At 42.8% G+C, this 12,500-nt stretch overlaps 1 protein-coding gene and 1 pseudogene across 1 annotated transcript; both read left to right on the top strand.

The window, feature by feature from the left end:
* Window positions 1-3,731: 3,731 nt before the first annotated feature.
* LOC137968832 (craniofacial development protein 2-like) lies at window positions 3,732-4,547 on the top strand. Its single transcript, XM_068815309.1, has one exon. It carries the CDS (start codon window positions 3,732-3,734, stop codon window positions 4,545-4,547), a length of 816 nt encoding a protein of 271 aa, XP_068671410.1.
* A 1,625-nt stretch (window positions 4,548-6,172) lies between these two features.
* LOC137968833 (putative uncharacterized protein DDB_G0274435) overlaps window positions 6,173-12,500 on the top strand; it is a 17,848-nt pseudogene continuing 11,520 nt past the window's right edge.

Genomic DNA, 12,500 nt, shown 5'->3' on the forward strand with positions numbered 1-12,500 from the left:
AAATTCGCGACAAAGTAGTGCTTTTTTCACTGTTATCCTCGTAGCAAAAAAAGAAAAAAAGAATCGTCCGGATTCCAGGATGTGATAGCTGTCATGCGAATCAGTCGGTATAATGAACACGCATTTATAGCGTTTTGACTAAAATTTAAGCAAATATTGAAAATAGTATCGGTATTTTCCACGCTTATATGCGAGGTTAGTACTTAAAGGGCTAAAGGCCGAGACACACTAGGTGATAAGTCGCTGCGACACGTCGCGGGGACAAGTCACCGCAACAATTCGCCTTTTGTGACACGATTATTTTCATGAAAATCACTGTCGCTGCGGCTAACTTTGTCGCTGCGATCAGTCGCACGAATTCAAACCAGTTGGAATTCGTGCAACTTATCGCAGCGACAAAATTAGCGAAAGCAGCGTTCTCGCATCGTGTGTACACTTCCGGAAACAAGTCGCTGCAACAAAATATAGATGAACCAATGAGAGAGCGCCATATGGTCAGCACCATTGAATTAGAAAACTAGTTCACATTCCCCCTCATACGAGATCACTGCGTGTGCACCAAACAGGCGTCGTGTCGCAGCGACTTGTTTTGCCAGTAGTACACATGGAGCAACTTGTCGCAGAGACATGTCGCTGCGACTTGTCGCCTAGTGTGTCCCGGCCTTAATTAACACAGAAAACTCGTGCTTTTCAATTCAGGAACTGTCATGGGAAGTTCTTTTGTTCTTTTTTTATGTGGGGACGTAGAACACAGAAAAAGGGTTGACCTACAATACACTGAACGGAACACGTCTTAAGTAAGAAGGGAACTGGGCGGCAGAAATCAACTAAGACCATACTAAGGCACGATACTTTGCCATGTTTGCTTTAGAGTTCAAAGTGCTTCTAATATGTAGCAACATTGGTACGATATTGCGTATGTTTTAAACTAAGTTTTGAATGCATGCACAAGTACATAATAACTTTTGGGACGATTGGTCTAGCCATATTTAACAGTTTGGTCTGGCCATACTTGTTATATTTTCCATAAAACAACGGGATGTAACAAGTGACTGTCTTTGGGTGTGTTAAAAAGAAGCTACGCGAATCGAGAATGTTCTTCAGCACTCGACGCACCCGTGAAAATGGGATACGGTTGTGGAACATGCCAATTGTTACAGGTTTAATTAAAAAGTCATTGAATATTGACCAAGGAACATAACAGCCTCACAATCTCTGTTGACATGAGTTTTAATTGTTGCAGATAATACTTTACACAAAGTTTTCATGCGCTTTAGATAAATGGTCTCAAGGTTTTTGACAAAACCTTACATCGATAGTTGTGTAAACGACAAAATTACTGAATTTAACTTTTCTTTGGTGATTATGAAAATTATAAACGTTCGCCCACTCAATTGCAAGCTTTGTCGGTCAAGGGAACAATAACTGGACAACATTAATTTGTGGTTAAACATGTAGACGAAACAGGATTTAGTATCACTGGCTTCATCCGGGCTCATTCTGTTAAAAAATTCTTTTAAACTGTGTTATGTTTAAGGAATTAGTGGCAAAAATCTAGTTTCGCGGTCTAATGAGAAAAAAAGTTCACGATATGGCCCGCCTTTAGGCAACCATTGCAGGCATCGGTGAGCTTCGCAGATGACCCCCTGTCCTGAAGTATTCATGTTGCTTAACAATTACACGGTTCTATTATCGCCGACATCTCGACATTGACATTTTGCGACTGACATACTGTTTATTGTTAGTACCCCTTTCAAAATATTACAGGATTTTTCTCGAAGGCCAGCGCCTTTCATCATTTAACCACTTTCTCGAGAACTGTGGCTAACAGGCGAGAAATAGAATTTAAATCCTGCAGTGTCCTTAGATTTGGGCAAACAACATACTTCAACAGTTAACGTTTCCGCATTTCCGTCGGATTTTGATGTCTGTATTATTTATAACAGGGTTGTTTTGAAGATTCGATAAAAAAGGAAGACTTTAATAATTTACAATGTTACTGCTTTTACTAGTGTTCACCCTCTTGTTCAGCCTTTTTTGCAAGTTTTTTTTGCTTGGACAACTATACCCGTAAATTCAATATATTTGTTTATGCGAAAAGTTCAGTGAAATTTGTATTGGCCCTAAAATGAACTAATGATCCAAGATATTCAGTTTTGTGGTGTTCCTGCAATTGAATTTGTCAAAACAAATTCACTATTAGATACGTCCTTTTAGTTAAGAGAAGCGTAGACTTTTTTGGACCGATGGCACACACAATTACTGACATACCCTTGTATTTACCGAAACCAAGTAAGTAAGTAAGTAAGTAAAAGGTTTATTTCACAACACTTCCACATAGTGGCTCTTCGTTTGTGAAAAAACTAATTATCTAAATTAATCTAATTATCTAAATTAATCAAAATATTATTAAAGACATATATACATCTATACATTATCCTAAGACTACAAAACTAAAACTAAAATTGAAATTAACATTTAAACGACTTGTGTTTTGAGTTTCTGGAACAAATACTTCCTGGTGGCCTTTGCAAATGTATATTTAAGTAAGGAAATGAAGCTTCGCTAGCCCTGTGTTACACAATAATTGGCTTTCAGTTGTTTGATCTAAGCGTTTCATAACCGCGCAGGGACAATTCAATATAACTATCTTTTCTTGAGCCCAAGCTGAACTCAATTCCACCTTAGAATCAGTATGGAAAATGAGAGTAAATTTAGACAGCACTAAGATATTTAGACATGTAAGTTTAGCTCAGCGTCTGTTCTCAAAACCTATCACATCCTCTATGTACATACACCCAGTTAAAAGCTTCAAAGAATTTTTTATCAATTACACCGTCAGTACATTTGGTACCCTCGCGCTGGGGCTATACGGCGTAGGGGCGCGTCCCCCGGGTGGCGGATAGGGGAGCCCTCCCTTTGGGGGTTTGCACCTGAATAATACGGAATAGGGTGCTGCGGACCGACATAGCCTAGGAGAAGGACAACTCTGATTCCAAATCCCGGGTAGATGGAGCTCGATAACCTTGGTAGGCAGTCCATCTAGGAGAAGGAAAACTCTGATTCTAAACCACGGGTGGATGGAGCTCGTTAGCCTTGGTCGGCAATCCATCTACGAGAAGGAAAACTCAGACACCAAACCAACCGGCCCTCCAGGTCTGGGGGTTGGGCGCTGGGCTAACACCCCAGTCCCGGAAAACAGACTTGTTACAGAAACCGCAACAACAAATCCAGAAAACAACTTGGCTCCGGAAGAGTCCTCTCCAGTAGAGCCTATGATGCGGGCTGGTGAAAGCCTACGGGAAGCCAGTGCGCAGACAACTCTTCTGACAGCCAAAATCAAGACCAGAATAGGGACCTGGAACATCCGAATCCTATATGAGGCAGGGAAATCTGCACAAGTGAGCAGGGAAATGCATCGCTACAACCTCAAGATGCTAGGGCTGTGTGACACACCCTGGAACGGCACTGGACGAACGCGACCAACGAGTGGTGACACTATCATCTACTCTGGACATGAGGAAGGACACCCACACCTTCATGGAGTAGCCCTGCTTCTGACACCTGAGGCAGCACAGGCACTACTCTCCTGGGAGCCAGTATCACCGAGGCTCTTGACTGCAAGGTTCAACTCCAAGGGGAGGAAAGCCACCGTCATCCAGTGCTACGCACCCACCAACGCAGCAGAGACAGAGGAAAAGGAGGCATTCTATGAGCAGCTCCAGACAGTGATGGATAAGCTGCCAAGAAGAGACCTGAAGATCCTAATGGGTGACCTCAACGCTAAAGTGAGGGCAGACAACACCAACAGAGAACTCATCATGGGAAAACATGGAGTTGGCGTCCAGAACGAGAATGGAGAGCTACTCACTGAGTTCCACTCCTTCAACGACCTGGTCATTGGAGGCACCGTGTTCCAGCACAAGCAGATCCATAAGACGACATGGACATCATCAGATGAGAGGACTGTGAATCAAATCGATCACGTCACCATCGGAAGAAAGTGGAGGAGAAGCTTGCTGGACGTCAGAGTCAAACGAGGAGCAGACGCAGCCTCGGACCATCACTTGGTGGTGGCAGACCTGAAAGTCAAGCTGAAAGTCTACAGAGACCGAGCAGACAGGCCATCCCACAAATACAACATACACAGCCTGAAAGATAAAACAAAAGCTGAGGTCTACCAAAGTGAACTGAGAAACCGGTTCAGCGCACTCGCCCACCAACCAGAAGAATCAGTAGAGGAGACATGGTGTGGCCTTAGGGACACCTGGAAGGTCACATGTAATGAGGTAATGGGGAAGAAAACTAGACAACACAAAGTGGCTGTCAGCCCATATCTGAACACTCATCAAAGAGAGGAAACAGCTAAAGAACGACATCAACCAGACCCAAGACCTGCAACAGAAGCAAGATCTACAGGCCCAGTACTGGGAGCTGAGCCGACAGGTCAAGAAAAGCACCAGAGCGGACGAGAGGAGATTCATACACGACCTCACAGAAGAAGCAGAAACAGCAGCTGGCAAAAGAGACATGAAGAGGCTGTATGAGATCACAAGAACACTGTCAGGGAAAAGCAAGGCCCCCTCAAGACCAGTGAAAGACAAGAACGGCGAGACCATCACAGATGAAGCCAAAGAGAGAGCAAGATGGGCAGAACCCTTCCAATAGATTCTCAACAGACCCTCACCTCAAGTCCCACCTGACATCCCACCAGCAGCAAACCAGCTAGCGGTGAGCATGAATCCACCAACCAAGGCCGAGGTCAGCAAAGCTATCAAGTCCTTGAAGTCAGGCAAGGCAGCAGGCTCAGACGGCATTCCACTAGAAGCACTAAAGGCGGACGTCCAGACCTCCACGGAGATGATCCATCCACTCCTGATGAAGATCTGGGAGAACGAGCAGATCCTAGTGGAATGGAAGAAAGGGTAACTGGTGAAACTGCCAAAGAAAGGGGACCTGTCATCATGCAACAACTGGCGGGGTATCATGCTGCTCTCCATCCCATGCAAGGTCCTGACAAGAATCATCCTGGAGAGAATCAAGAAGGCCCTGGACGAAACTCTACGAGAGGAGCAGGCAGGTTTTCGTCAAGACAGATCCTGCACAGACCATATCGCCACGATGCGAATCATCATTGAGCAGTCGCTGGAATGGCAGATCCCACTGTATTCAGTTTTCGTCGACTTCCAAATGGCATTCGACAGTGTGGATCGTGACGTCATCTGGAGGCTAATGGAACACTACGGCTTCCCCCCCCCCCCCTCCCCCAAGTTCGTTTCCATCATACAGCAACTGTACGACAACTCCAGCTGCCAAGTCATACACGATGGGAAGTTGACGGACACATTCCAGGTACAGACCGGTGTTCGTCAAGGCTGCATACTGTCGCCGACCATCTTACTTCTGGTAGTCGACTGGATTATGAAGCAGGCAACATCAGATAAGAAGACCGGCATCCAGTGGACTTTCACCAAACAGCTGGAGGACCTGGACTTCGCTGACGACATTAGCCTCCTCTCACACAGACACCAGGACGAACAAGAGAAGCTGTCCCGCCTCGCCGAAGAAGCTGAGAAGACGGGCCTCAAGAAGACGGTGGTTATGCGAAAAAACAACAAGAAACAAGACCCCATCACACTCCACGACGAAGACCTGAACGAGGTGGAGAAGTTTGTCTACCTGGGCAGTGTCGTCAACACAGCCGGAGGAACAGACGAAGACATCAAGAGCCGGATCAACAAGGCCAGACATGCATTCAACACCCTCCGCCCCATTTGGCATTCTTCAGCTCTCTCCCTCCACAACAAGATCAGAATCTTCAACACCAACGTCAAGTCTGTCTTACTGTATGGCTCCGAAACATGGAGAACTACTAAATCAAACACCCAAAAGCTGCAGACCTTTATCAACACATGCTTCAAAAACATCGTCAACATCAGATGGCCAGACGTCATTTCCAACGCCGACCTCTGGGACAAGACTGGTCAAAGCCCCATTGAAGTGAAGATCAAAGAAAGGAAGTGGGGTAGATCGGCCACACACTCAGGAAGTCCCCCTCAAACGTCACCAAGCAAGCCCTCGACTGGAATCCTCAAGGAAAGCGTAAAGTAGGAAGACCGAAACAGACCTGGCGCAGGAGCACTGATGCAGACGTGAATGCCATTGGTACGACATGGGCACAGCTGAGGAGGACCTCACAGAATCGAGTGCGTTGGAGGAGTGTTGTTGCGGCCCTATGTTCCACAGGGAACTTAAAGGCTTAAGTCAAGTCACATTTGGTACCCCCAGCTCATCACGATGCATAACTCAAGATTACTGAATTGATTGCGTACAATTCTTGCTATGCTATAAATTTCATTAATGTGATAAGAAGCCAAAGACTTTCTTTCTAATGAATGAACAACAAGTGCAAATAACCACGATATCCTTAGGATACCCTTAATCGTAAGGGTATTTTTGTGAAAAGGCTGAGGGACTGAACCAGTCAAAGTTTGACTGGCGCCATCCCCGGATTTCTTGGTTTCGAAATCGCTAGTTACCTAAGGAAGCAGGACGTGTTTGCGAATTGTAAATTTAAGAATTTGATGAGTGAATACTTGAAGAGAACTTAAGAGTGATTTAAAATCTGCCCTGTCTTGTCAGTGCAGCTATTATTGGTGATGTTGTAATGAAGACTACATTCTAGCTACTCAGTTCAAGTCGGAGTCAGCAATCACAGCCAATTCAAGCTCTGCCCAACAGCATTGTTTGCGTATCGATATCGTGGTGCTTAAAAATGGATTTGCATTTGCTCATTTGTTACAAAGCAAATATTTAGCTTCTTATGAAAACACTAAAAAATGAAAACGTTTTCCTGTCTGCCCATTTCTTACATAACAAATACTTAATGTCCCCTTAAGCGAGCATGGATTAAATTTATCGAATAGCGAGACACTACGCAACCAGTTCATTACTGCTCGTGGAATGATACAATCAAGGCCAGATTTCTTTTGGGGCATGATCGAGCCAACTTGAGAAGCACGAGACTGACCCTCATCAAATGGCTGAAGCGGGGAGGGAGGAAAAAGTGATAAAAACGTTCCTAGCCATATACTAAGTACTAGGCTAAGCTCTGCATGGTGTGCACTATTAACGTAGACTTCTGATCAGTTCTGAGCAATTTTTCGTTATAGAAAATTCACGACAAAGAAGTGCTTTTTTCATTGTTATCCTCGTAGCGAAACAAAAAAAAAAAAAAAAAAAAAAAAGAAAAAGGAAAGGTCTTCCATGATTTCTTGTATATATGTATATATAGGTATAATGTGGTGGAAATCCGGACTCATTGTCCGGATTTCACCCTTTGATAGCTGTGATGCTAGTCAGTCGGTATTACACTCAATCATAACGTTTTGACTAAAGTTTAAGCAAATATTGAAAGTAGTATCGGTATTTTCCACGCATATATGGGAGGTTAGTACTTCGTCAAGGGAGGCAAAAAGAAAAAAGGTCAAGCGGCCTGGAGTTCATGCCGGACTAGAAGCGAACAACTGGTACCTTATTTTGAAAAATCAGTTTTTCCAACCCGATTATCTTTAGATTCGTGTGTTCATTCGTGTTTTTACATTAGGGCCCTCGCTAATGTCCCCTTAACAGCAAAGATATCGTTGACGTTATCTATTGTCATTGATGTCCAACCAGAGTCTCTCATTGGCTGTCGAAACAAAGGGTCCGTTTGTTTCTGTGGCTGGCAATTTGAATAACAAAAACATTGTTTGTAAACAGATCTCCTCCCTTTTCACAATCTTCTTGCCAGGGCCCTCTTTCTTCCTACTATTAATTTGATCACTTTTTGTTTCTCAGACTGCCAACAGAGATAGCATTTCCTGTTTGTTACTTGTCTGCAAATATCTTCCAGCAACTACAAGATGAAACGACTGAGAAAAAGAGCTATAGAAAAACAATGTTTTTTAAAACACTTATGTAAGTTGATCTCATGGTGTATTTAAGTCATTTGGTACATATTAGGTAATTGCAAGTCATATTTAGTGATTTGTAAACCTTTTAGTTCATACTGATCACTTATTCCATACAAAGTTTGAAAGTATTACACTACGTTATCCACACTTGAAGTATCTAAGAGTTTGAGGATGACTCTTACCATAAATGTCTCTAGCATGACAGTCAAACACTTTAAAATGCAGGTTATCTACATCTACATTTTCAAGCACTCGGCAAAGTCCTATTGACTTGTGGCTGTTTTTTGCTTAGGTGGCCTCATACACCACAAGCCTTTTCAGAGACATTACGCGAGGCCGGTCACTTCTGCTGGAAAGAACTTACTCAAAGACGACAGCCACAACATCGGGTGTGTGGGTTCTTTAACGTCCCACAGAGAACTTATAAACATGGAAAATATTCATGAGACGGGAAGGCTACGGTTTATCATGGTCCTTATCCGAGAAGACTTGAAAGTCTAACCATTTGCGGATGTAATTACAAAAGCAGCACTTTCTCCTCAATTATTTTAAGAACTTGAGTGTTGGTCCGGCCGGAGTCGAACTCACGACCTCCCGCGTGCTCGACCAACTGAGCTACCAGTGCGCGGTCAGAACAGCAAACTATACCGACAGCAATACAACCAACTGCCAAAATAATGGTAGTTTTCTTCTAATGATAAAAGCATTGTTGGTAGTTCTGTTAGCATAGTTGATTTCTAATATGCGTTATTGGGGAGTAGGGCTGGCGCAGTGCTGAGCAGTGGTGAGAGCACTGGCCTTTAACCAAGATAAATTTGCACTAAATTCTCATGTAAAAACTAGAATTGCTTTCTAAAGGAAGTTCGCGCCAAAATATTCCTACGGTGAAATTTTCTTCATTTCTCGCCTAGAGTTAGGTCACAAAGTACTTACTCCACAAATGAAAAAAATGGGGGTCACCGACCTTTTTTCGGAGAAAATGGCAGTGGAAAAATGCCTTAATTTCGATAAATGGGTCACCATAACGAGATGTAGCCTCATCTGATCGTCCATCAAAAATCATAAAAATAAACTGTTAGAGTGGAGGTTTCTGTGCATAGGTTTCTAGGAGTAGGATTTTAGATAATTGGATGCCGCTACGGATGTCGAAAACAGTGATTAAGTTCATCCTCAACGAATGTTTCCGTAAGCGCTACCCCTTGCGACCAATTCCGGAATTCGATGGCACGAGGAAAGAAATTGTTTTAAAAAAGACAACTTCTTACGGTGAGATTTTGTAGATAGTAAGTAAAGTAAATGTCTCATGATTTAAAAAATAGGGGACACCCATAAACTAAACGAGTAAAATCGATGTGATTTTGCAAAGCTCTTGGAAAATTTCGTTTGTCACGTTTTTGCGTCACCTGTAGGGGAAGGACTGGAACCCAAGACAGTATCGATCGCTGAAGCAATGAAAGGTTTTTCTAAAGAAAGAGCTTTCTCGAGTATAGCAACGAAGTTATAAGCTGGCGTCATCTTCATTTGGTTAGTGTTTTGTATAATATCTCTCCATTGCCGTCATGCTCATCTCCAGGAGTGTGGTTTTTTGTGAAATTTAATCACTGGCTATTTCCCCGCAGGTCCGCACTATTCAAGCGTACGAGGACGATAATGTAATTGTGCTCTATCAGTCGGGCAGTAGTCTACTTGACTTTCATAAATATTTTTTAATAAATTTTGACTGATTACGATCTTCTCTGATCCAACGCTGTGCAAGACGTTTCGTCCACGGTTTTTGCAAAGGTTTTAAACCTCATCTTCACTAATGCTCTGTTAGAAATAGATTTGACAGAAACTAGTAATAATCAAAGATTAGGGAGATACGTTCGACGATTTGAGAAAAGGAAATAACATCAATTGCCAAATATTTTTCAAATGTTTAACGACTCTAAATTATACCGACGCAGTATACGTAAACAGAATGCATATACACTGACGACCTCATTGACGAGAAGACAAAACAATACTTCATAGAACCTGACGTAAAACCATGAAACCAGGACGTTTTTACGTCCTTCCCAAAGTACACAAGCAAGGTAATCCAGGACGCCTCATTTTTTCATCCAATAGTAATCCCACTGAACGCATATCCCACTTTGTTGACCATCATCTTCAACCATCTTATGTTAAAGATGCTAATGGTTTTCTCAATTAATTTAACTCCTTACCATTGGCAAATTACCCTCTAATTTATTATTAGTAACACTTGACGTCTCATTTTTATGCACCAATATTCCACATAATGACGGTAATTAATGCTTGTGGTCATTTTTTACATGCTAATCCTAACAACACCATTCCTACTCCTGGCACTATTTTTGACCTCATCCGCATGATTCTCAACCCATTAATAACTTCACTTTTAATTAATTTTAGCCACTACCTTTAAATACACGGCACAGCTATGGGCACTAAAAATGTCCCCCTCTTTTGCTAACCTTTTCCTTGGACATTGGACAAAACAACCCCATACTTGGTTAAGATACATCGATGACATTTTTATGATTTGACTGAAAGTCAGGAGAACCTAACCCTAACTCTACCATAAAATTCACTAGCTCACACTCTCCTACCAATGTTCCTTTCCTTGACGTCTCACTAACTAGTGAGGAAATCATAAATACAGACCTAAACACGAAACCTACGGACAAACACCAACATTTACTTTATTCTTCGTGTCATCCTCTACACACAAAAAAGCCATTCATTTCAGCCTAGCACTCCGTCTACGACGAAACGTTCAAGATTCGCTCTACTGAGCTAACGACAAATACCTTAGCTTCCGAGTGAAAGGAGGTTACAAATGCGACTTAGTTACTAAACAAATACAACGCGCCGCAGAAATTCCCTGCATACATACCCTACAATCTAAACAGATAAACAAACCTGAACGCAAACCTTTTATAACGACTTAGAATCCATCATTTCCTTCCATCTTCAACGTTATAAAAATCACTACAATCTACTGCTTCCCTCTGACCGCTGCAAAAATGCTTTCCTACATCTACCTGTTGTGGCTTTCAGACGCTCCCCTAACCTGCGAGACCGATTCGGGTCCACAAATGATCCCAGGACGGCAAATGATCCCTGAACCGCAAACGATCCCCAAACTGTACCGCTAATGATACCAGGACCGCAAATGACCTCCAAAAACAATTAAGGAATGGCATGGAGGGTGGAATGGTGTGACTGGAGAATTAATGAGGAGAGCGCTTAATTTTATTAAAATCGCTTAAGATCATGGCTCAACAGGTTTCTGCCTCATTATAAAGGCCTGGCCAATCGCTCGCAACATTTCAACGCAACATCTTGCAACATTGTTGGGCACAACATGTTGCAACCGTTTGGCCACCGTGTTGCGATATGTTGCGATATGTTGCAACATGTTGGATGATGTTGGATCAAATTTGAAAACGGTCAAATTTTTCGTGCAACATTTTGGTTGTTGCATGATGTTGTACTCGTTTGGTCAAGTTCACGCAACATTGTTGCGCTAAGGCATGCGCGTTAGGTCCACTTCTTGCGCGGCAGGGGCCTGGGGCACGTCAACATTGACATGTTGCGTTGAAAATGATGAAAATGTTGCGTGCGTTTGGCCACCCCGTGCAGCACATGTCGCAATATCATGCAACAATGTTGCAAGATGTTGTGTTGAAATGTTGCGAGCGTTTGGCCAGGCCTTTACAATTTTCCAGAAAGACTGAATTTTGTTTCTTACCACGCTTTTATAAAATTGCCACATTTAATTATCGGATACAATCATCACAGACTAATTCGCACGCAATTCTCAACTGATTGTGACCAGGGGCCCTTTTCTTGAACCCTGCAAGCAGAGTCTCTTTCGGGTCTGCCAGCGGCCTCGATTAAGGAACATTTCGTATTGATCATGCATGAGTTAAAAATGCAAATAAATTCTGGTGTCAGTCACACGTGACCAGTAACTGCAAAACAAGATGTCGGGATATTCGAACAACTCTGGCAAACACACGCAGGGTTCGAGAAACGGGCCCCTGGTGTCAATAAGTTAAGAATTGTGTCAAAGATAGTTTTTGATGATTGTATGATCCGATGATTAAATGTTGCAAATTTATAACAGCGTGGAAAGAAACAAAATTGAGTCTTTCTGGAAAACTATAATTAGCCATGAATTAAAGTGATTGTAATAAAAATCAGCGCTCTTGGCATTAATTCTCTAGCCAGATCATTCCACCCTCCATGCCATTCCTTACTTTTTTTCGGGATCATTTGCGGTCCAATATGTGGATAATTGGCGGTCCTGGTATCATTTGCGGCAAAGTTTGGGGATCGTTTGCTGTTCTGGGGATCATTTGTGATCCTGGGATCATTTGTGGAGCCGTACAGACCTGCTAGTAACAGGTAAACTGGCCCCGAATATAACTCATTCTAATTCCGCACTTCTTTCCGGTTCTGTCACGAGTTACATTTTCCATGGGCTAACCAACTACACAATCTTCTCTACCTGCGAAACGCGCGCCATTAATTCCC

Source organism: Montipora foliosa, chromosome 8, assembly GCF_036669935.1.
Source record: "Montipora foliosa isolate CH-2021 chromosome 8, ASM3666993v2, whole genome shotgun sequence".
In the NCBI taxonomy this organism is placed as follows: domain Eukaryota; kingdom Metazoa; phylum Cnidaria; class Anthozoa; order Scleractinia; family Acroporidae; genus Montipora; species Montipora foliosa.

What these genes read in the sequence shown, in the direction of transcription:
- LOC137968832 (XM_068815309.1), top strand. Translation starts at nt 3,732, where the DNA reads ATGGATAAGCTGCCAAGAAGAGACCTGAAGATCCTAATGGGTGACCTC.